The sequence below is a fragment of the Marmota monax genome, unplaced genomic scaffold (genome assembly GCF_021218885.2).
Source record: "Marmota monax isolate L192 unplaced genomic scaffold, Marmota_monax_Labrador192_F-V1.1 WCK01_AAM20220418_F8-fsc00035, whole genome shotgun sequence".
Classification (NCBI taxonomy): domain Eukaryota; kingdom Metazoa; phylum Chordata; class Mammalia; order Rodentia; family Sciuridae; genus Marmota; species Marmota monax.
In genome coordinates this window covers 14,155,227-14,176,715 of record NW_026691961.1, presented here as the reverse complement: position 1 = coordinate 14,176,715, position 21,489 = coordinate 14,155,227, and the positions used below count along the sequence as shown (strand labels likewise).

At 57.2% G+C, this 21,489-nt stretch overlaps 2 protein-coding genes across 9 annotated transcripts; both read right to left on the bottom strand.

Moving 5' to 3' along the window:
* On the bottom strand, positions 1–7,465 carry LOC124093090 (LITAF domain-containing protein). 5 transcript variants are annotated; one of them, XM_058579764.1, is made up of 5 exons: positions 5,536–7,465; positions 5,216–5,452; positions 3,748–3,804; positions 2,063–2,207; positions 18–1,728 (listed from the first exon to the last, which is right to left on the bottom strand). In XM_058579764.1, exons 2-5 carry the CDS (start codon positions 5,230–5,232, stop codon positions 895–897), a joined length of 1,053 nt encoding a protein of 350 aa, XP_058435747.1. In that variant the 5' UTR covers positions 5,233–5,452; positions 5,536–7,465; the 3' UTR covers positions 18–894. The 5 variants fall into 5 exon arrangements, with proteins under 5 accessions (XP_058435754.1, XP_058435747.1, XP_058435752.1 ...); XM_058579769.1 differs by having other exon boundaries at positions 5,216–5,746; positions 6,658–7,465; XM_058579780.1 differs by having other exon boundaries at positions 1,585–1,728; positions 5,566–7,465.
* Positions 7,466–7,603: 138 nt separating this feature from the next.
* LOC124093067 (LITAF domain-containing protein) lies at positions 7,604–20,725 on the bottom strand. 4 transcript variants are annotated; one of them, XM_046445241.1, is made up of 6 exons: positions 19,533–19,645; positions 11,580–11,761; positions 11,230–11,466; positions 9,760–9,816; positions 8,079–8,223; positions 7,604–7,744 (listed from the first exon to the last, which is right to left on the bottom strand). In XM_046445241.1, exons 3-6 carry the CDS (start codon positions 11,342–11,344, stop codon positions 7,636–7,638), a joined length of 426 nt encoding a protein of 141 aa, XP_046301197.1. In that variant the 5' UTR covers positions 11,345–11,466; positions 11,580–11,761; positions 19,533–19,645; the 3' UTR covers positions 7,604–7,635. The 4 variants fall into 4 exon arrangements, with proteins under 4 accessions (XP_046301197.1, XP_046301215.1, XP_046301180.1 ...); XM_046445259.2 differs by lacking the exons at positions 11,580–11,761; positions 19,533–19,645 and adding an exon at positions 20,607–20,725; XM_046445224.1 differs by lacking the exon at positions 11,580–11,761 and having other exon boundaries at positions 19,533–19,661.
* Between the last annotated feature and the right edge of the window lie 764 nt (positions 20,726–21,489).

Below are 21,489 nucleotides of genomic sequence, written 5' to 3'. Positions count from 1 at the left end.
AAGGAAATTCATCCCACTGGGAGCGATGGTAAGGGAGATGGCACTTTCATGGGTCACAAAGTTGAGAAACCGGCCAGTCTGCTTGGTTCTTCCTTTATCCCATCCCCCTCTGTCCTGGTCCCAGACCCCAGTTTGCCCAGAGGGTCCCATTGATAAGACACTGAGGCCTTGAACCTCCATGGGAGCTGGGATGCGGCCTCCATAGGGACTTGGCACTTTATCTCCTTAACCCAGCACTGTCCAGCAGAACCTGCTGCTGTGGCGGAATGTCCCCTCTGTTCAGGGCAGTAGCCCCTGGCCACATGTGGCAGTCCGGTGTAGTTGACTGAGGAAGCAGGATTCCAATTCAGGCTGATCCTGCCTGGCCTTGTCCCCTCCTGGTGTCCACAAGCCTCATCCCTGCCGTGTCCTGAGATACCCACTCGAGCCACTGGCGCCCAGATCTAGGGACAGTCACAGCAGAGGGTGCAGGACGGGGCTGGGGGAGAGGGTTGGGAGGCAGTGCTGGGGCCCCACAGAAGGTGCCCCAAGTGGTGGCTGCCCAGCACTTGGTTCTGGCTAGAGTGGGGCAGGGGAGGCAGGAGCCAGCTCACAGGTGGCCTCAGGTGGCCCAGCCTCAAGCACTGGAACGTGGCCAGGCAGGGTGGCCCACATCTGTAATCCCAGGGACTTGGGAGGTTGAGGCAGGAGGATCCTGAGTTCAAAGCCAGCCTCAGCCACCTAGCAAGGCCCTGCCTAAAATTTAAGAAGATGAAATGCGGGCTGGGCCTGGGGCTGAGCAGTACAGGGCCCGCCTAGCACTTGCGGAGCCTGGGTCTGAGCCTCAGCATCGCAGAACAATAAATAAATGAAATAAAGGTATTGTGCCCAATTACAACTGAAAAGTAATTACCCTTAAAAAAAAAGGTGATGCCTGGCTTGGTGGTTAAGTGCCCTTGGGTTCAATCCCTGGTACCAAAAACCAAGATAAAAAATCAATCTTGGTCTGAGGGTGGCAGGGTCTGGGCATGTGTCCGCACAGTCCAAGCTGAGGTGACTGACCCTTGCCCAAACCAATCGCAGCCCCCAGTGGTGAGGAGGGCAGGGCAGACTTAGCAGGGCCATTGCAGGTCCCTGCAGGGCAGCAGGGACAGGGCAGGGGTCTGGGGTAAGAAGAGGTGGTGCCCGCTGCAGCCACCCTGCCCCCAGGAAGGGAGAGGGAGCTCTCTGAGGCACAGGAGAGAGGCTGCAGGGTGCAGGAGTGGGTGGGACAGGAGGCCCAGGTGGGACCCCAGTTGGACAGCGCCGGCCAGGGGAGGGCGGCTCAGGGAGATGCCCACTGGGGTTGCACTCGGTACCAAGTGCTAGTCCACCCGCAGGGCCAGCTGAGAGCCTGGGTGCCGGTGGGCGAGGGCAAAAGACGGGCCTCCTGGTGGACAGCAGGCTGAGGTCTGCGCTGGGCACCTCAGGGACAGGACCCTTCCCGTATCCAGCCAGCGCGGCCTGCGCATCTGCTGTGCTCCAGGCTCCTGTGGGCCACACCCCACCTCCCTGGTGACTGGAGTCAGAGGAGGCCATGGCATGGCCGGGCGCAGGACACACGTGCAGGAGCGTCAGCAGGTTTATTTCCGGGGCAGGGGTCACACACGTCTGTAGTGGTAGAGATGGTGCTTGCACACGGGGCACGAGTGGTTCACGTCCTTCAGGCTTTGAATCCAGAAGGGCACAAGGCAGCAGCCCAGGCAGCACCTGCAGCCATAGGGCATGGGCCATAAGTGCACCACCTGGCCCTGGCCCTCACTGCCCTCGGACGGCCAGCCTCCTATAAGCTGCTGGGCGACTCCATAGGCCAGGGATTCCCCATGGTGGTGACAGGCACTGCTGGGGACCCTCTTGTGGCAGGCGTGACTCCCACTGAGTGTGGTCAGTGGCGAGCATCGGGACTCCTTGTCCTTGCTCCTGCCTGTCCTCCACAAACTCCCCTGCTGCCCACCTGGCTGCTAGATGCCAGCCCTTTCTCCCAGGAGGAACCCCGCCTGCAAGTGGGGGCAGGGCCTTTTGGAGCCGAGGGCCAGCCACTCACCCACACAAACAGAGGCCTAAGCACATTAGCCAGTTGAGGACTCCATTGACAGGGGTAGTCTCCGTGACGATTTGGTTGCCACAGTACGGACATGTGGTGCGCATTGGCAAGGAGGTCGAGATCCTGGGCAAGTTGGTGTATATTCCTGGAGGGAGGGGTAAGAGGCAGGTCAGACCCGAACCACCTCACCCCCACCCTTGGCCCCAACCCAGCTGGACACACCACCCCCACTGTGACTTCTTGTCTTTTGGTTGTTCCTGGTGGTCATCTAAGCACCCAAGACCACCTGGTTAGGGTCGTGCCACCCATTATCCACCTGCCCATCAGCCTCAGGACTCCTTCCCCCCCAGTCATGACGCTCTGGCTGGCGGGCAAAGTCAGGACCCAGGGGGTTTGGAGGACCTCTGGGTCTAACCCAGGTCCCTTCTGTCCAGCCAGTTGCCCAGCTCAACCCCCTTTCTCAACCTGCGGGGTTAGCCCCAGTCTGTCCCCATGCCTGTGGTGGGAAGAACAGCCAGCCTCGCCGCTGGACTTGCACCTGGACGTTGGCCCACAGGTGTGCCTGGCGACCTGGGACGGAGGCCCTCCCTGTGTCCTTTGGTGGCTGGGTTTGTCAAGAGCATGCTGCTGAGGCTCCGGGCGCAGCTCAGAGGGGAGCGTTCGCCCAGCATGCATGGGACCCAGGGGGAACCCCAGCGCCCCAAAATAAGCCCCAAAGCAAGAACAAGAACGCTGGTGGCGCTCCACAGTGTCCCCGAGCAGAGCCAGGTCTGTCTGCACCCCCTGCCTGGAGAGGGGTGGGGCTGCCCCAGGGTGAGCTCCGAGGCAGGGGAGGGTGACATGCCCCGCACTTGGCAGGAAGCTAGGATGGGGGACCTGAGGGTTGTCTGCACTCTCCAAGGGAGAGGTCATTGTCACTGTGTCACCCTGAGGCTACCTGTGGGAATTTACTGTCCACTATGGTCTGCGTGAGTGTCTCTCAAAGGTCCATGTGTTCAAGGCTTGGTCCCCAGGGTGGCGCTATTGGGAGGTGTGTGGACCTTGACTTAGGGGCGGTCCTTAGGTCACTGGGATCTGAGGACACTGTGGGACCCTGGTCTTTCTCTGCTGCCCAGATCGTGATGGAATCGTTTGCTCTGACATTGCCTCCCTGTCATGGGCATCTGGTTTCTGCAGAGGCCCAGAGCAGTGGGACTGGCCAGCTATGGACTGGAACCCCAGGACTGGGAGCCAGAACAAACCTTTCTCTGTGCATTAGTTGCAGCACTGTGAAGCGGACCCTCAGTCCAACCTGACCGTTCTTTGGAGTGCTTGAGAACTCCTTGGAAAATATGGAGAATCCCCAAACCTAGGCCCCTCCTGGGGGTCTGTGTTCTCCATCTCTGTGATCCAGGTGGAGGTGATGTGCTTGCAGGGAGTTTACAAGCATCTCCTGAGCACCTACTGTACGCCAGGGTGTCTACTAATGACCACACACTGGTCAGAGTGATGCTCAAGGCCACTGACATTGGGACAGCCTGTGGGAGCCACAGAGAGGCCCTAACCAGATGCAGGGCCATGGAGCCATGGGGCTGGGAGGAGGGCTTTCCAGCGGGCAGTTTGGGCCCATGGTCAGGCCAGGGGCCTGTGGCAGTCTGAGCAGGAAGTGTGTGCGAGGAGAGAGGTGTAGGGCACTTTGCACTCACCTGTGGGCTGCTGAGGGCGGGAGCCTCCTGCAGGACGGTTGTAAGGAGGCCGTGGCCCTTGAGGAGAGAGGAGGGAAGAGCGCCCTCAGCTGCCAGGACTGAGTGCCCACGGGCAGGTGCCCACTCCAGAGAGCAGATGGGGCCTGGAAGGATGCGTCAGCTTCGACGGCTGCGTGGCCGTAGGTGGAGGAGCTGGATTTGAACCTGGGCACGTCTGACTGCACTGTGCCCTCGTGTCCTGGGATACAAGCTCTTCCTGGGAGCAGCACCAGGTGGCCCAGGACACAGGAGCTCGGGCCGTCCATCGCCAGCCGGGCTCTGAGCTGGGTGCTTAACACACTTCCTACAGTCCTCCTGCCCGTGCAGCACGGGGGCTCCCCTATTCCAGGCAGCAGGTGTGAGACTAGACTCAGAGAGCAGGAGACTTTCCTGAGGTCCCAGTAAATAAGTGTGACAGCCAAGGATGGAGCTGAAAGGCCCGACTCCGGAGTCCACGCTGCCATTCTGCCCCTTGCCTCTGTCACAATGGCTCCCCAATGGGCTGTGCCCAATTCCTTGGGAGGAGGCCTTTATGGGTCCTGCCCTCCACTCTCCCAGACTTGCTCCCTGAGCCCCAGGTCCTCCCGCAGTGTCTGGGCACCCCACCTGCTCATCGGGCCCCAGCCCCTCCTCCCAGCTGCCACCTTGCCCCACAGGCTCAGGAAGCAGCTCCGACAAGGGAGTCTGGAGCCTGGGACCCGAGAGGTGGGCAGGAGAGGGAGCCTCCTGGGCGTGTGTGGGCAGAGGGTCCCCGTGTCTCCAGGGACAGCCCCGTGGCTTGTCCTGCACAGGGACCCAGGGTTTCTCTCCACCACCGGCTCTTCCCGCCCCTCCCAGGAAGGGAGGCTGGAGGCTGGAGGCTGGAGGGGGCTCCTGGGCCTCCCACCCGAGCTTGCTGGGGTGGGGGCAGAGGCAAGCCCCTCCCTGTCCTACCCACTGGCTCCACTCCCCAGGACAGGGAGAGGTCCCCGCATCCCTGGCCGGCAGGTTTTCATCCCTCTCACAGACAAAGGAGGGTCGGAAATGAAGCCCCCTGGGCCTCCCCCCTAGGAGTCACTCCCAGCTGTGAGCAGCATTGCCCATCAGTGCCCTGTGGTCCTGCCGACCCCTGCTGGCGCCACCAGGCATCAACAGTGAGAGGTGACTGGGGACTCTCCAGGGCCATGTCCCCCAGGCCGGGCAGTGACCTGGCCCCATGTGATGTCCGCAGCCACCTGTCCTCGTGGGCTCAAAGAGAGTGTGTGCTGCCAGAGGCCTTGCTGCCCGTGTCCCTGTGGGGTCACCTGGGTGGTGGGGGGGTGGGACTTGGGGGAGGTGGTGAGCCCGGGGATCAGCCCTGGCTGGGCCAGGTGGCCCCATCCCGCCTCCTGCTTCCCCGTGGGCCCCAGCATCCCCCTGTCCCTGGCCACTCTCAGCCCCCGCCCCTCACCCTGAGGTTGGCTCCATTTTGGCTCCTCCTTGTTCCTCTGTTTCAGCAGTGGTGTCCTGGTGACCTGGGGTTCCGTGTCCTCATTCTCCTGGTCCTCATCCTGAGCAGTCCTCATGGTGAGGCTTGGTGGCCAGAGACAAGCAGGAGAGAAGCAACGGCCGCCCCAGCAGCCTGGCTGGGTGACTGACCACTATTGTGATGTCTTCATGAGGCCAGAGACTGCCTTGTCCCAGCTTCCTGTGGAAGGGGCGGGGGCCACCCACAGGCTCAGTCTCCACTGCCTCCCAGGCTGGGAGGACTCCTGAGGCCAGGGGACTGACCGGGAGCTGGGGGCGGGAGTCCTGCCACACCTAGCTCTTCTCCGAGGGACCCGTGACCAGGACGTCCACGTCCTCTGGTTTAGAAACTTCTTTAGGCATGGGAACACGTGTGCACGTGGGGTCCACCTCACCAGGCCACCTGACTCTTGTGCTGTCCAGCTCTGGGGACTTGGGTGACACTTGTCTGCACCTCCAGCCCTCACCTCCTCTGCTGTAAAACAGGCAAAATAAGAGCAACCCCACAGGGCCCTTGAGAAACAGCTATACCACCTGGATGCGCTCAGTGGACGGTCATCTTAAAACGAGAGCAGAGCAGAACTGGGTATGGTGGGGCAGGCTGCAATTGCAGCCACTTGGGAGGCTGAGGCAGGAGGGTCTCAGGTTCAAGACCAGCCTCAGAAACTTAGCAAGGCCTTAAGCAACTTAGTGAGACCCCGTCTCAAAATAAAACATAAAAAGGGATGGGGATGTGGCTCAGTGGTGGAACACCCCTGGGTTCCGTCCTCCTACCAAAAATCAATCAATCCATCCATCAATCAAATGTAAGAAAATAAAAGAAGGCTGGCTGGTGGGGACCTGAGGAGCTCCCGTGACAGTGGCTGTTCTCAATGCCAAAGGCAGCTGAGCTGCACACAGGGTCACGGCTGCCTGGGAGCCAGGACCATGGGGTCCCACCAGGGACTGCAGGACTTGTCCTATGCCAGGGCACATGGGGACGAGCAAGGAGAGCTCAGCCTGGGTGGACAGAACCAAGGGTTAGGCCAAGTCCCAGGACCCAGCCTCCTCGTGCCTCTGACAAGGCGGGACCTGGCCACACCTGGCAGTCACAGAGGAGGGACCCTGGCCTGGCAGTGCTCTTTCCAGAAACCCATCCCCAGAGTGAAGTGGCCATTTGTGACCAGGCACCGCGCTGTTCAGTGCAGTAGCTGGGAGAGCGCCCTGTGGCTCCGTCTGGAAGTCACCCAGGTTCCTCGGTGTGGCTACTCCTCAGCTGCCAAATGAGCAGGAGAGAGAGATGGGAACGGGGCAGGACGTGTCAGGACAGGAGGGGAGAGGAGGAGAGGAAGAGGAGCTCGGGAGGAGTGTCAGAGAAACACAAACAGAAGCCGGCAGGGCACACACCTCTAATCCCAGCGGCTCAGGAGGCCGAGGCAGGAGGATCCTGAGTCCAAAGCCAGCCTCAGCAGCTTAGCAAGGCCCTAAGCAACTCAGTGAGACCCTGTCTCAATATTTAAGAAGATGAAATGTGGGCTGCGCCTGGGGCTGAGCAGTACAGGGCCTGCCTAGCACTTGCGGGGCCCTGGGTTTGATCCTCAGAACCACAGAGCAATAGATAAATAAAACAAGCATATTGTGTCCAATTACAACTGAAAAATAAATACCCTGAAAAAAAATGTGGGACGTGGCTCGATAGTTAAGTGCCCTTGGGTTCAATCCCTGGTACAAAAAGAAAATCAATCTTGGTCTGAGGGTGGCAGGGTCTGGGCATGTGTCGGCACAGTCCAAGCTGAGGTGACTGACCCTTGCCCAAACCAATCGCAGCCCCCAGTGGTGAGGAGGGCAGGGCAGACTTGACCAGGGCCATTGCAGGTCCCTGCAGGGCAGCAGGGACAGGGCAGGGGTCTGGGGTAAGAAGAGGTGGTGCCCGCTGCAGCCACCCTGCCCCCAGGAAGGGAGAGGGAGCTCTCTGAGGCACAGGAGAGAGGCTGCAGGGTGCAGGAGTGGGTGGGAGAGGAGGCCCAGGTGGGACCCCAGTTGGACAGCGTCGGCCAGGGGAGGGCGGCTCAGGGAGATGCCCACTGGGGTTGCACTCGGTACCAAGTGCTAGTCCACCCGCAGGGCCAGCTGAGAGCCTGGGTGCGGGTGGGCGAGGGCAAAAGACGGGCCTCCTGGTGGACAGCAGGCTGAGGTCTGCGCTGGGCACCTCAGGGACAGGACCCTTCCCGTATCCAGCCAGCGCGGCCTGCGCATCTGCTGTGCTCCAGGCTCCTGTGGGCCACACCCCACCTCCCTGGTGACTGGAGTCAGAGGAGGCCATGGCATGGCCGGGCGCAGGACACACGTGCAGGAGCGTCAGCAGGTTTATTTCCAGGGCAGGGGTCACATGCGTTTGTAGTGGTAGAGATGGTGCTTGCACACGGGGCACGAGTGGGTCACATCCTTCAGGCTTTGAATCCAGAAGGGCACAAGGCAACAGCCCAGGCAGCACCTGCAGCCATAGGGCATGGGCCATAAGTGCACCACCTGGCCCTGGCCCTCACTGCCCTCGGACGGCCAGCCTCCTATAAGCTGCTGGGCGACTCCATAGGCCAGGGATTCCCCATGGTGGTGACAGGCACTGCTGGGGACCCTCTTGTGGCAGGCGTGACTCCCACTGAGTGTGGTCAGTGGCGAGCATCGGGACTCCTTGTCCTTGCTCCTGCCTGTCCTCCACAAACAGCCCTGCTGCCCACCTGGCTGCTAGATGCCAGCCCTTTCTCCCAGGAGGAACCCCCCCTGCAAGTGGGGGCAGGGCCTTTTGGAGCCGAGGGCCAGCCACTCACCCACAGAAACAGAGGCCTAAGCACAGTAGCCAGGTGAGGATTCCTGGGACAGGGGTGGTCTCCGTGACGACTAGGTGGCCACAGTAGGGACATACGGTGCGCATTGGCAAGGAGGTCGAGATCCTGGGCAGGTTGGTGTACATACCTGGGTGGGCGAGAGGCAGGTCAGACCTGCACCGCCTCACCCCCACCCTTGGGCCCAACCCAGCTGGACACACCACCCCCGCTGTGACTTCTTGTCTTTTGGTTGTTCCTGGTGGTCATCTAAGCACCCAAGACCACCTGGTTAGGGTCGTGCCACCCATTATCCACCTGCCCATCAGCCTCAGGACTCCTTCCCCCCCAGTCATGACGCTCTGGCTGGCGGGCAAAGTCAGGACCCAGGGGGTTTGGAGGACCTCTGGGTCTAACCCAGGTCCCTTCTGTCCAGCCAGTTGCCCAGCTCAACCCCCTTTCTCAACCTGCGGGGTTAGCCCCAGTCTGTCCCCATGCCTGTGGTGGAAAGAACAGCCAGCCTCGCCGCTGGACTTGCACCTGGACGTTGGCCCACAGGTGTGCCTGGCGACCTGGGACGGAGGCCCTCCCTGTGTCCTTTGGTGGCTGGGTTTGTCAAGAGCATGCTGCTGAGGCTCCGGGCGCAGCTCAGAGGGGAGCGTTCGCCCAGCATGCATGGGACCCAGGGGGAACCCCAGCGCCCCAAAATAAGCCCCAAAGCAAGAACAAGAACGCTGGTGGCGCTCCACAGTGTCCCCGAGCAGAGCCAGGTCTGTCTGCACCCCCTGCCTGGAGAGGGGTGGGGCTGCCCCAGGGTGAGCTCTGAGGCAGGGGAGGGTGACATGCCCCGCACTTGGCAGGAAGCTAGGATGGGGGACCTGAGGGTTGTCTGCACTCTCCAAGGGAGAGGTCATTGTCACTGTGTCACCCTGAGGCTACCTGTGGGAATTGACTGTCCACTATGGTCTGCGTGAGTGTCTCTCAAAGGTCCATGTGTTCAAGGCTTGGTCCCCAGGGTGGCGCTATTGGGAGGTGTGTGGACCTTGACTTAGGGGCGGTCCTTAGGTCACTGGGATCTGAGGACACTGTGGGACCCTGGTCTTTCTCTGCTGCCCAGATCGTGATGGAATCGTTTGCTCTGACATTGCCTCCCTGTCATGGGCATCTGGTTTCTGCAGAGGCCCAGAGCAGTGGGACTGGCCAGCTATGGACTGGAACCCCAGGACTGGGAGCCAGAACAAACCTTTCTCTGTGCATTAGTTGCAGCACTGTGAAGCGGACCCTCAGTCCAACCTGACCGTTCTTTGGAGTGCTTGAGAACTCCTTGGAAAATATGGAGAATCCCCAAACCTAGGCCCCTCCTGGGGGTCTGTGTTCTCCATCTCTGTGATCCAGGTGGAGGTGATGTGCTTGCAGGGAGTTTACAAGCATCTCCTGAGCACCTACTGTACGCCAGGGTGTCTACTAATGACCACACACTGGTCAGAGTGATGCTCAAGGCCACTGACATTGGGACAGCCTGTGGGAGCCACAGAGAGGCCCTAACCAGATGCAGGGCCATGGAGCCATGGGGCTGGGAGGAGGGCTTTCCAGCGGGCAGTTTGGGCCCATGGTCAGGCCAGGGGCCTGTGGCAGTCTGAGCAGGAAGTGTGTGCGAGGAGAGAGGTGTAGGGCACTTTGCACTCACCTGTGGGCTGCTGAGGGCGGGAGCCTCCTGCAGGACGGTTGTAAGGAGGCCGTGGCCCTTGAGGAGAGAGGAGGGAAGAGCGCCCTCAGCTGCCAGGACTGAGTGCCCACGGGCAGGTGCCCACTCCAGAGAGCAGATGGGGCCTGGAAGGATGCGTCAGCTTCGACGGCTGCGTGGCCGTAGGTGGAGGAGCTGGATTTGAACCTGGGCACGTCTGACTGCACTGTGCCCTCGTGTCCTGGGATACAAGCTCTTCCTGGGAGCAGCACCAGGTGGCCCAGGACACAGGAGCTCGGGCCGTCCATCGCCAGCCGGGCTCTGAGCTGGGTGCTTAACACACTTCCTACAGTCCTCCTGCCCGTGCAGCACGGGGGCTCCCCTATTCCAGGCAGCAGGTGTGAGACTAGACTCAGAGAGCAGGAGACTTTCCTGAGGTCCCAGTAAATAAGTGTGACAGCCAAGGATGGAGCTGAAAGGCCCGACTCCGGAGTCCACGCTGCCATTCTGCCCCTTGCCTCTGTCACAATGGCTCCCCAATGGGCTGCGCCCAATTCCTTGGGAGGAGGCCTTTATGGGTGTCCTGCCCTCCACTCTCCCAGACTTGCTCCCTGAGCCCCAGGTCCTCCCGCAGTGTCTGGGCACCCCACCTGCTCATCGGGCCCCAGCCCCTCCTCCCAGCTGCCACCTTGCCCCACAGGCTCAGGAAGCAGCTCCGACAAGGGAGTCCGGAGCCTGGGACCCGAGAGGTGGGCAGGAGAGGGAGCCTCCTGGGCGTGTGTGGGCAGAGGGTCCCCGTGTCTCCAGGGACAGGCCCGTGGCTTGTCCTGCACAGGGACCCAGGGTTTCTCTCCACCACCGGCTCTTCCCGCCCCTCCCAGGAAGGGAGGCTGGAGGCTGGAGGCTGGAGGGGGCTCCTGGGCCTCCCACCCGAGCTTGCTGGGGTGGGGGCAGAGGCAAGCCCCTCCCTGTCCTACCCACTGGCTCCACTCCCCAGGACAGGGAGAGGTCCCCGCATCCCTGGCCGGCAGGTTTTCATCCCTCTCACAGACAAAGGAGGGTCGGAAATGAAGCCCCCTGGGCCTCCCCCCTAGGAGTCACTCCCAGCTGTGAGCAGCATTGCCCATCAGTGCCCTGTGGTCCTGCCGACCCCTGCTGGCGCCACCAGGCATCAACAGTGAGAGGTGACTGGGGACTCTCCAGGGCCATGTCCCCCAGGCCGGGCAGTGACCTGACCCCATGTGATGTCCGCAGCCACCTGTCCTCGTGGGCTCAAAGAGAGTGTGTGCTGCCAGAGGCCTTGCTGCCCGTGTCCCTGTGGGGTCACCTGGGTGGTGGGGGGGTGGGACTTGGGGGAGGTGGTGAGCCCGGGGATCAGCCCTGGCTGGGCCAGGTGGCCCCATCCGGCCTCCTGCTTCCCCGTGGGCCCCAGCATCCCCCTGTCCCTGGCCACTCTCAGCCCCCGCCCCTCACCCTGAGGTTGGCTCCATTTTGGCTCCTCCTTGTTCCTCTGTTTCAGCAGTGGTGTCCTGGTGACCTGGGGTTCCGTGTCCTCATTCTCCTGGTCCTCATCCTGAGCAGTCCTCATGGTGAGGCTTGGTGGCCAGAGACAAGCAGGAGAGAAGCAACGGCCGCCCCAGCAGCCTGGCTGGGTGACTGACCACTATTGTGATGTCTTCATGAGGCCAGAGACTGCCTTGTCCCAGCTTCCTGTGGAAGGGGCGGGGGCCACCCACAGGCTCAGTCTCCACTGCCTCCCAGGCTGGGAGGACTCCTGAGGCCAGGGGACTGACCGGGAGCTGGGGGCGGGAGTCCTGCCACACCTAGCTCTTCTCCGAGGGACCCGTGACCAGGACGTCCACGTCCTCTGGTTTAGAAACTTCTTTAGGCATGGGAACACGTGTGCACGTGGGGGTCCACCTCACCAGGCCACCTGACTCTTGTGCTGTCCAGCTCTGGGGACTTGGGTGACACTTGTCTGCACCTCCAGCCCTCACCTCCTCTGCTGTAAAACAGGCAAAATAAGAGCAACCCCACAGGGCCCTTGAGAAACAGCTATACCACCTGGATGCGCTCAGTGGACGGTCATCTTAAAACGAGAGCAGAGCAGAACTGGGTATGGTGGGGCAGGCTGCAATTGCAGCCACTTGGGAGGCTGAGGCAGGAGGGTCTCAGGTTCAAGACCAGCCTCAGAAACTTAGCAAGGCCTTAAGCAACTTAGTGAGACCCCGTCTCAAAATAAAACATAAAAAGGGATGGGGATGTGGCTCAGTGGTGGAACACCCCTGGGTTCCGTCCTCCTACCAAAAATCAATCAATCCATCCATCAATCAAATGTAAGAAAATAAAAGAAGACAGGCTGGTGGGGACCTGAGGAGCTCCCGTGACAGTGGCTGTTCTCAATGCCAAAGGCAGCTGAGCTGCACACAGGGTCACGGCTGCCTGGGAGCCAGGACCATGGGGTCCCACCAGGGACTGCAGGACTTGTCCTATGCCAGGGCACATGGGGACGACCAAGGAGAGCTCAGCCTGGGTGGACAGAACCAAGGGTTAGGCCAAGTCCCAGGACCCAGCCTCCTCGTGCCTCTGACAAGGCGGGACCTGGCCACACCTGGCAGTCACAGAGGAGGGACCCTGGCCTGGCAGTGCTCTTTCCAGAAACCCATCCCCAGAGTGAAGTGGCCATTTGTGACCAGGCACCGCGCTGTTCAGTGCAGTAGCTGGGAGAGCGCCCTGTGGCTCCGTCTGGAAGTCACCCAGGTTCCTCGGTGTGGCTACTCCTCAGCTGCCAAATGAGCAGGAGAGAGAGATGGGAACGGGGCAGGACGTGTCAGGACAGGAGGGGAGAGGAGGAGAGGAAGAGGAGCTCGGGAGGAGTGTCAGAGAAACACAAACAGAAGCCGGCAGGGCACACACCTCTAATCCCAGCGGCTCAGGAGGCCGAGGCAGGAGGATCCTGAGTCCAAAGCCAGCCTCAGCAGCTTAGCAAGGCCCTAAGCAACTCAGTGAGACCCTGTCTCTAAATAAAATACAAAATAGGGCTGGGATGTGGCTCAGTGGTTGAGTGCCCCTGAGTTCAAGCCCCAGTACCAAACACACCCACACCCACATGCACACACACAAAGAGTTGAGTAGAGCCGGGCCAGGCTCTAGTGCCTTTAATCCCAGTGCCTTGGCAGGCTGAGTCAGGAGGATTGTGAGTTCGAAGCCAGCCTCAGCAACTTAGTGAGACCCTGTTTATATATATATATATATATATATATATATATATATTACTCAGCAATAAAAGAGAATAAAATCATGGCATTTGCAGGTAAATGGATGGAGTTGGAGAATATAATGGTAACAGAAGTTAGCCAATCCCCAAAACCCATATGCTGTATTTTTGGTCTGATATAGGGAGGCTGACTCATAGTGGGGTTGAGAGGGGGAGCTTGGGAGGAATAGACGAACTCTAGATTGGGCAAAGGGGTGGGAGGGGAAGAGAGGGGCTTGGGGGTAAAAAAGATGGTGGAATGAGATGGACATCATGACCCTAAGTAGGTGTATGAAGAGACAAACCATGTGACTCTACTTTGTATATGACCAGAGATATAAAAAATTGTGCTCTATGTGTGTAATATGAAGTGTAATGCATTTTGCTGTCATACATAACAAGTGTTGAGAGCCACAGCCGAAGGGGCCACAGCCGAAGGGGCCCCAGCAAACTTCCAGCTGCCAGCAAACTTCCAGCTGCCGGCTGATGATTGTCTCACAGCGGCCCCAGCAACATCTAGCTGATTGGCTCCTCGGCCCCAGCAACATCTAGCTGATTGGCTCCTCTGCAGTGATGCTCATTGGGCTGTTTCCCTGCCCGTTCAGACCACGGAGCTGCTCATTGGGGGACTTTTTTGGCTCCGCCCATGTGACCCAGCCAATCGGCCTCAAGAGCAGGAGGATTGTGGGAGGTGGAGAGAAGCTTGTGTGGGAGAGAGAGGCTTGTGGAAAGCCGGTGGTGGCAGTTGAGGCTCTGAGGGTTTTTCCTGAGAGGCTGTTTTGTTTGGTGTGTGTGGTTCTAAAAATAAAGTTAGTTTCTTTTGACAAGTGGCTCCTGATTGTGCCCAGTCAGACTGCGGCATTCCAGCTAGACTTCGGCAAACAAGTTAGAATAAAAATAAATAAATAAGGACTGGGGATGTAGCTCAGTAGTAGGCACCACCCCCCTTTGGTTCAACCTGCAGTTCAGCAAGATAATAATAATAATAATAATTATTATTATTATTTAAATGTGGACAAAGTACCTGAACAGACACTTTGCCTAAAAAGATATGTGACTTGCCAATAGGGACATGGTGAGAAGATCGGCATCACTCGTCATCTAAGAAATACAAATTAAACATCTGGGTACCCTGCTGGGTGTGGGGCCATGTGTCTGTCATCCCAGTGACACTGGGGGCTGCGGCAGGAGGACTGCACATTTGAAGCCAGCCTGGGAAACTTAGCGACTCTGTTTCAAAGTTAAAATTAAAAAGGGCTGAAGACACAGCTCAGTGGAGAGTGTCCCTGGGTTTAGTCCAGGACCAAAAGAAAAGCACGAGAGAAAAGGCCAGAAAAGAAAACCCAGGCTCCGCTGGAAGCTGACCTACCTAAGAGAGCAGAGTCCCGGGGGCATGAGTGAAGGCCAGCGGAGCCCGCGGTGCTGCTCTGGTGCATGCAAAAGGCATGTCGCTTTGCAAAATGGTCTCTCTTCAAGTTCAGCCCATGTCCACCTATGACCGAGCGATGAGAGCACGTGCCCACCAGAGACCCATCTGAGGCCATTCGTAGCAGCCAAGGGCAAAATAGCCACGATTCAGAAACAGACCCAACCCAGGGCTTTGAAGACCCCAGCATAAAGGAAAGAACTCGGAGGACTCGACCCAGAGATGTTGGACATTTTATCATCGTGTGCTCCTACATTGTTGATGGGTTGTGCCGGGGAGGCCACCCGGGCCCTGCCAGCAGGGGGAGTCCATGAGACAGGCCGCACACGGGCACCCCCCAGATGGTTCATGTTCTTTCACTTTACAACCAAGGTCCCTGGGCTTTGATCCACTCTGGAGAGAAGGGAAGTGGCCAGCCGCCTGCTCCGCCTGCTCCGTTATCACATTCTTTAGAGTCCTGCTTATCTGGGAGCTTCCCTGGGCACCCTCAACAATGGGTAAGGGGTGAAGGAATCGCAGGTGTTTATACCCTGGAACATGGCTCAGCAGTTAAAGGGACAGGCCGCTGACATACTGCACAAGATGCACACACCTCAAAACCCATGTGAGCAGAAGAACCCTGCCCAAGAGGAGCCTATACTCTACGATCCCGTTTACTTCAAGTTCTGCAACAGGCCAAGCTAAGCCATGGTGCTAGAAATCAGAAGAGTGGGTGCCTCTGTGTGTGTGTGTGTGTGTGTGTGTATACAGGGAAGTGCAGGGTTGACTGCAAAGAGAGAGAGAATTCTCGAGAATGAAGGAAGTATTCTTTTATATTTATTTTATTCTTTGGTACCAGGGTTGAAGCCAGGGGTGCTTAGCCGCTGAGTCACATCCCCAGCCCTTTTTTACCTTTTTAGACAGGGTCTCACTAAGTTGCTTAGGGCCTCACTTCATGGCTCAGGCTGGACTCAAATTTGCAACTCTCCTGCCTCGGCCTCTCGAGCTGTTTTTTCAAATTCTTTTTTAAGATAAAGGAAATGGCCAGTTGAGATGGCACACACCTGTAATCCCAGCAGCTCAGGAGAGTAAGGCAGGAGGACCACGAGTTCAAAACCAGCTTCAGCAATTTAGTGTGTGTGCGGGGGCGGTCCTAGGCAACTCAGCGAGACCCTGACTTTTAATAAAATATTATGAGGGGCTGGGGATGTGGCTCAGTGGTAAAGAGCCCGTGGGTTCAATTCCTGGTACCAAATAAATAAATAATAAAATAAAACCAGGAAGTATTCCATCATGATTACATAGGTATATTCATTCCTGAAAACTCATCAGACTTGCCCACATGAATGATGAGAGTTTTAAAAGACTGACACCATGAAATTCTGACAGGGATGGTCAAGACCCCCAAACTCCCAGCATACATTGTTGGTGGGATTATGCAAAGGTCTCAAAGGTTCTTATAAAAGGAAACAGACATTGGGCTGTTGGTAGAGTGCTTGCCTCACATGCACAAGGCCCTGGGTTCAATCCCCAGCAACCCCCCCCCCAAAAAAAAGAAAAGAAACAGACATCTACCCATGCTGCACAGCCAGAGAAGTGGCACATCCACGTCCCCCCCCCCAAAAAAAAAGGTAGATGAACAGCCCCAAACTGGAATCATCATCGCTGGGGTCTGTAAACAAGAGGATGGATAAGGGTACCTCAGGCATTTGGGTTAATATGTAAGAATAAAAAGAGGGGCTGGGGGTGTAGCTCAGTTGGTAGAGTGCTGGCTTTGCACGCACAGGGCCCTGGGTTTAACCCCCAGCACCACTAAATAAATAAATAAAATTTAAATAAATAAATAAAAATTCTAAGAGCAACGGCCTGGATAAGTCAAGGACACATTATTCTGAGTGAAGGAAGCTTCACCCCGTCCAGGAGTGCACCCCATCAGTGAAAATTCATGTGCATGGTGGAACAAATCGGAACTCCCTGCCAGAAGTGGGGGCTAGGAAGGGCGGAGGGGCTCTCTGAGGGTGACGGTGATGGAGTCACAAAGGCATCTGCTCTGTCCAAATTCTGGGAATGGTGTGATACAAGATTCAGGCATTTCATTGTGTATGCACATCTTATCTGAAAGACACCTGTCAATACATACTGAACTCTAATGATATGCAAACCGAGTGTTTAAGAATAAAGCTTACAGGCGTGGACAACTTCTTTTTTACTTTTTAACTGTGTTTGGCACTGAGGGTTGAACCCAGGAGCACTTTATCACTAAGCTACTTCCCCAGTCCTTTTTATTTACTTATTTTTATTGGGAGGCAGGGCCTTGCTAAATTGCAGAGGGTCTCAGTTGCTGAAGCTGGCCTCAAATTTGGGATCCTCCAACCTCAGCCTCTCGGGTTGCTGGGATTACATAAACCCTGTGTCAACTTACTTTCAAATTGGTCAACAAGAAGGGGAATAGCTTCTGAGATGGGCAAGTGTGTGCAAAAGCAAATATAGTTGGTGCTCTGTATCAGATTACGGGGATCAGCAAACCTTGGATGGACATATTATAAAAAAAAATAGGGTCTGCACTGCATGTGTTCAGACTTTTTTCTGTGATTACTCCTTAAATCATAGAGTGTAACAATTATCTACATAGCATTTATAGTATGTATAGTGCATAGTTATTATAAATAATCTAGGGCACAGGGATGTAGTTCAGTGGTAAAGTGTTTGCCTAGCATGTGTGAGGGCCTGGGTTCAGTCCCTAGTAACACACACACACACACACACACACACACGTGATCTTGAGATGATGTAAAGCTGGAGGGGCAGGTGTGGGAGCACATCCTTAAGTGACTCAGGAGGCTGAGGCAGGAGAATCGTAAGTTCAAGGACAAGCTTAGCAACTTAGAGAGCCCTAAGCCACTTAGGGAGACCCTGTCTCAAAGTTCAAAACAGAAAAAGCTAGGAATGTGGCTCAGTGGGTTGAGCTCCCCTGGGTTCCATCCTTGGTACCAGTAAATAAATAAACAAAACTTGGGGGAACTGCCTAGGTTATATGCAAATGTGCCATCTTCCATAAGGGACTTGAGCATCCCCAGATGCTTTTTGGTGTCCTGGGGGAATCCTGGAAGCCAGTCCCCTTGGATATAGGGGACAACCCTATGAACACTGACCAAGGCAGAATTATTTGAACTTTTCTGTACTTTTGTATATTTTTACAATAAAATTGGGAGGGGACTAAGAAGAATTAAAAGGAAAAAAAGCAGTTCTAAAAATGGAAACAAATAACAGGAATTGAACCTAACAATGTAACCATTTGACCAAAATCCACACAAAGAAGACTTATTTAAATAATGCTGTAACAGCATCGTCATATTCGTGGGAAAAATTGTATTTGATCAACACAATCTCCTCCCATCCGCAGGGTCACGCCCCAGTTTTGATTCTATGACCAAGGTTGCCTGGGTCACAGGCTGGGTCACTGGCTCGGGCTAGGCCACCAGACTGGGGCAGGGACCACTTGCCTGGGAGGGACTGGTCAACACAGGTACAAATGAGCAGATGGACCAAGGAGTGGATGAGCTGCAAGCTCTGTCCACTACGGCCCGCCCCATTGACCTGAAATGACGTGGACATCACGCTCAGCGCCTGGGGTTCTTGCAGACTTCAGGTTGCACATCTTAGGAGCGAGTTGGGGACTGCTTTCTCCACGAGGGATTCTGAAAGGGACAGCCCCATCCCCACTTGGACAGAGGTCTGGGGTTCCCGCAGCCAAATCTGAGCGGGAGAAGTCCAGTGGGAACGAGTCGGGAGCCATCGGGAATGTGCTCTGACTCCGCCTATCCCAGACCCGGCCACCAGAGGACAGCACCAGGCTGCCGTGTCTCGGTCTCTCTTCCACCTTCTGGGCTTGGCTGGGTCCCTCAGTCTGGCCTTGGTGCTGGGGACCCATTTTCCCATCTGCCACCGCCATGCCTGGCTGAAAGGATTGAGGTGGCACGAGACAAACCATGACACCAGCCCAAAGTTACACAGCACAGCTGTGACAAAGCCAAATTAGACCTCAGCCTCGGGGCCAGCAGGGCACTCTTGCCCTGGGTTGGGGAGGCCGGTGGACTTGGGGTCCCCAGTAGGCCTCCTCCTGAGGATCAGCTGTCTTTGCAGGTCAGGAGTCCGGGAGGTTTTTTTTTTTTTTTAACCTCTGCTCCTCCAAAATGAGGCTTAACAGGTTAGGCCTTGCTCTCCAGTCCCCTGTGCTACAAGAGTGTCACGGGGTTTTCACTGCCTGGTGGATAAAATGTAGCCCTTCTGCTGGGGGGAGCTGGTTACAGTCCCGCCACTCCAGCAGGGTAGCCCCAGGCAGGCATCGGCACCTCCCTGAGCCTCAGTTTTCTCCTCTGAAAATTGGGTCTTCAGTGCCAGCACCTGCTGTTCCTGTCATCTGCAATGCTGTCCCCTCAAATATCTGGCAGCTCATTTTCACTGCGGAGCTTTAAGCTCACTCACCGCTTCTTCGTGAGGGCAGCCCTGGCCCCTTGCCAAGAGGAGATGGCTCCTCTATCTTATGCCTGGTTCAAGTTGTATTTGTTTTTCACGGTGCTGGAGTTTGAACCCAGGGCCAGACACACACTAGGCAAACACGACCCAGCCCCCAGCCCTGGTTAGACGACGGCGACAGTTCCCTGTCTGGAGTTCACGGCACACATTCATTTGGTTTCTTTCTTTTCTAGGGGGAGGGGGGGATAGGCAGAGGTACCAGGGATTGAACTCAGGGACACTGAACCACCGCGCCCCATCCCAGCCCTATTTTGCATTTTATTTAGAGACAGGGTCTCCCTGAGTTGCTCAGCGCCTTGCCATTGCTGAGGCTGGCCTTGAACTCTGGGAAGGTGGGGTCTCAGTTTTACTCACAGCCGTCTCCCAGGTACTTGGCACAGTGCCTGGCACACACAGGCTTGTAGGGAGCTAGCGATTAACAATAGCAAAGCCAAGGATGACACCTCACCAGGGTCACAAAGGCCAGGAGGGGAGCAGGCCATCTCAGGAATGGAGTGAGCTTGGAGGGTTGACAGCCAGGGCTCCGGGGAGGCCCACCTGGTCCCTCTCCTGCTGTGCCATTCTGGACACCCTACTCACCCTCTCTGGGCTAGTCTCTCATAAGACTCTGCAGCTGCAGCTGTTTAAGGCGAAAAGTAGACGGGGATGTTTTTTTCCTTCCTGCCGAGCAGTGAGATGATAAGGAAAAAGGAATCCAGAGGAATGAGCTGTGACTATTGCACAATGCGAGGGGCAGGGCTGGAGAGAGGCAGTGGGAGGAGCCCCCCTTTCCTGCCTAGAGGTAGGGTGTGCTGCCCCCAGAGCTTCCCCTCTCTGCTCCTGCTCTGGAGTGGGGGATGGGGCTGCCGGAGTGGGGGGTGGGGACTGGGGGAGGAAGACCAGGGGGAGCAGAGACCTGGGGGAGCAGAGACCTGGGGGAGGAGAGACCTGGGGGAGGAGAGACCTGGGGGAGGAGAGACCTGGGAGAGCAGAGACCTGGGGGAGGAGAGACCTGGGGGAGCAGAGACCTGGGGGAGGAGAGACCTGGGGGAGCAGAGACCTGGGGGAGCAGAGACCTGGGAGGGAGAGACCTGGGGGAAGAGAGACCAGGGGAGGAGAGGTGCTGGCGCAGGGATCCGGTGCCTGGCTGTAGCCCTGCCTCTGGGGGAGTGAGCCTTATCCTAAATGGCCGGTGAGGTGGCGCTTTGGTGCGTCCCTTGGGCCCAGGTTCACCTCCTGGTACGACCAGTTATTGCCTTTACCTTATGAGACTCGGAGTGAGTGGATCTGATCCTCGCTTCCCCATCTGCAGAAGGGGACAGTAGCTCTGCAGAATTGCGGTTGAGGCTTTCAGGAGTAAGACGCGCCCGGCTCGCAGCGTGACTGTGTGTGCAAGTTGCCCACAGGGCAGGGGCCCCAGAACCTGGTAGCTGTGGATATCCCCAGAGCCGAGCTAAAATGTGAGCAACAGTGTTGCCAAAGCAAACCTGCGAGGGTCCCGGGCGGCATGAGGCGTTCTGCACTGGATACGTGCGTTTCCCCCGCACCACTACCTTATTGTGGTGGCTCCTGACGCTGCCCCATTTTACAGATGAAAAACTGAGGTGCAAAGAGGGGACATGCCCCGTGGAAGGTACATCGGGACAGAGTATGGCTCCTCAATCTGCCACCTACCTGTCCCAGGAGCCTGTGTTCCTGGCCACACGGCTGGACACTCCCCTCCGCACCCCACTCATCAAACGAGTCCCAGGAGATGATGTCAAATGGCTTCTCAAAATGATCAAAGAGTCAGAAACAGGAAACGCTGCAAAATGTGCCACAGGGTGAAAACCCCAGTGCTGGCCCCCCACAACCTGAAAAAAATGGTCAGATCTGGGCTAATTCCCATCACCTCCCGCCCACTGTGGGGGTGGTGTCTTCAGCTGTCTCTGTCAGAAACGCAAAGAGATCCAGATGCGCTTTCTCTGAGGCACATTTGGCAATGGGTCCTTCACTATCCCAGATCGGAATCCACCGAAACACACGACCTCAGACACCCATCTAAAGAATCCAGTGCAGCTGGGCACGGTGGCCCGGGCTTCTAATCTCAGCGACCCCGGAGGCTGAGACAGGAGGATCACAAGCCCCAGGCCAACCTGGGCGACTACATGAGCCCCTGTCTTGCAGTAAGAAGGGCTGGGAGTGTAGCTCAGTGGTGGAGCACCCCTGGCTTCAATCCCCAGTAACGAAAAACAACCACAATGCAATGCCCCAATTGTAACACAAAGTAAAAATGGAAAAGCAAAGATCTGGGGAAGTGAAATCCGTATGCATTCTGTCGTCCCAAAGTGTGATCAGTGCCACTCCCCTTCTTACCCCCCCCCACCCCAGGAGGAATGGGAAGGCATTAAACAAAGACCTGCAGTGGGTGGGTGGCTCAGGGCAGCCCAAACCAGGCCCAGCAGAGCTGCTGTCCCAATGGGATCCCCCGCAGCAGGAAGAAGGGATAAACTGTCCATCCTGGGTGAGTCACAAAATGATTGTGCTGAGAGAAGACGCATGGGGCAGGCAGGGAAGG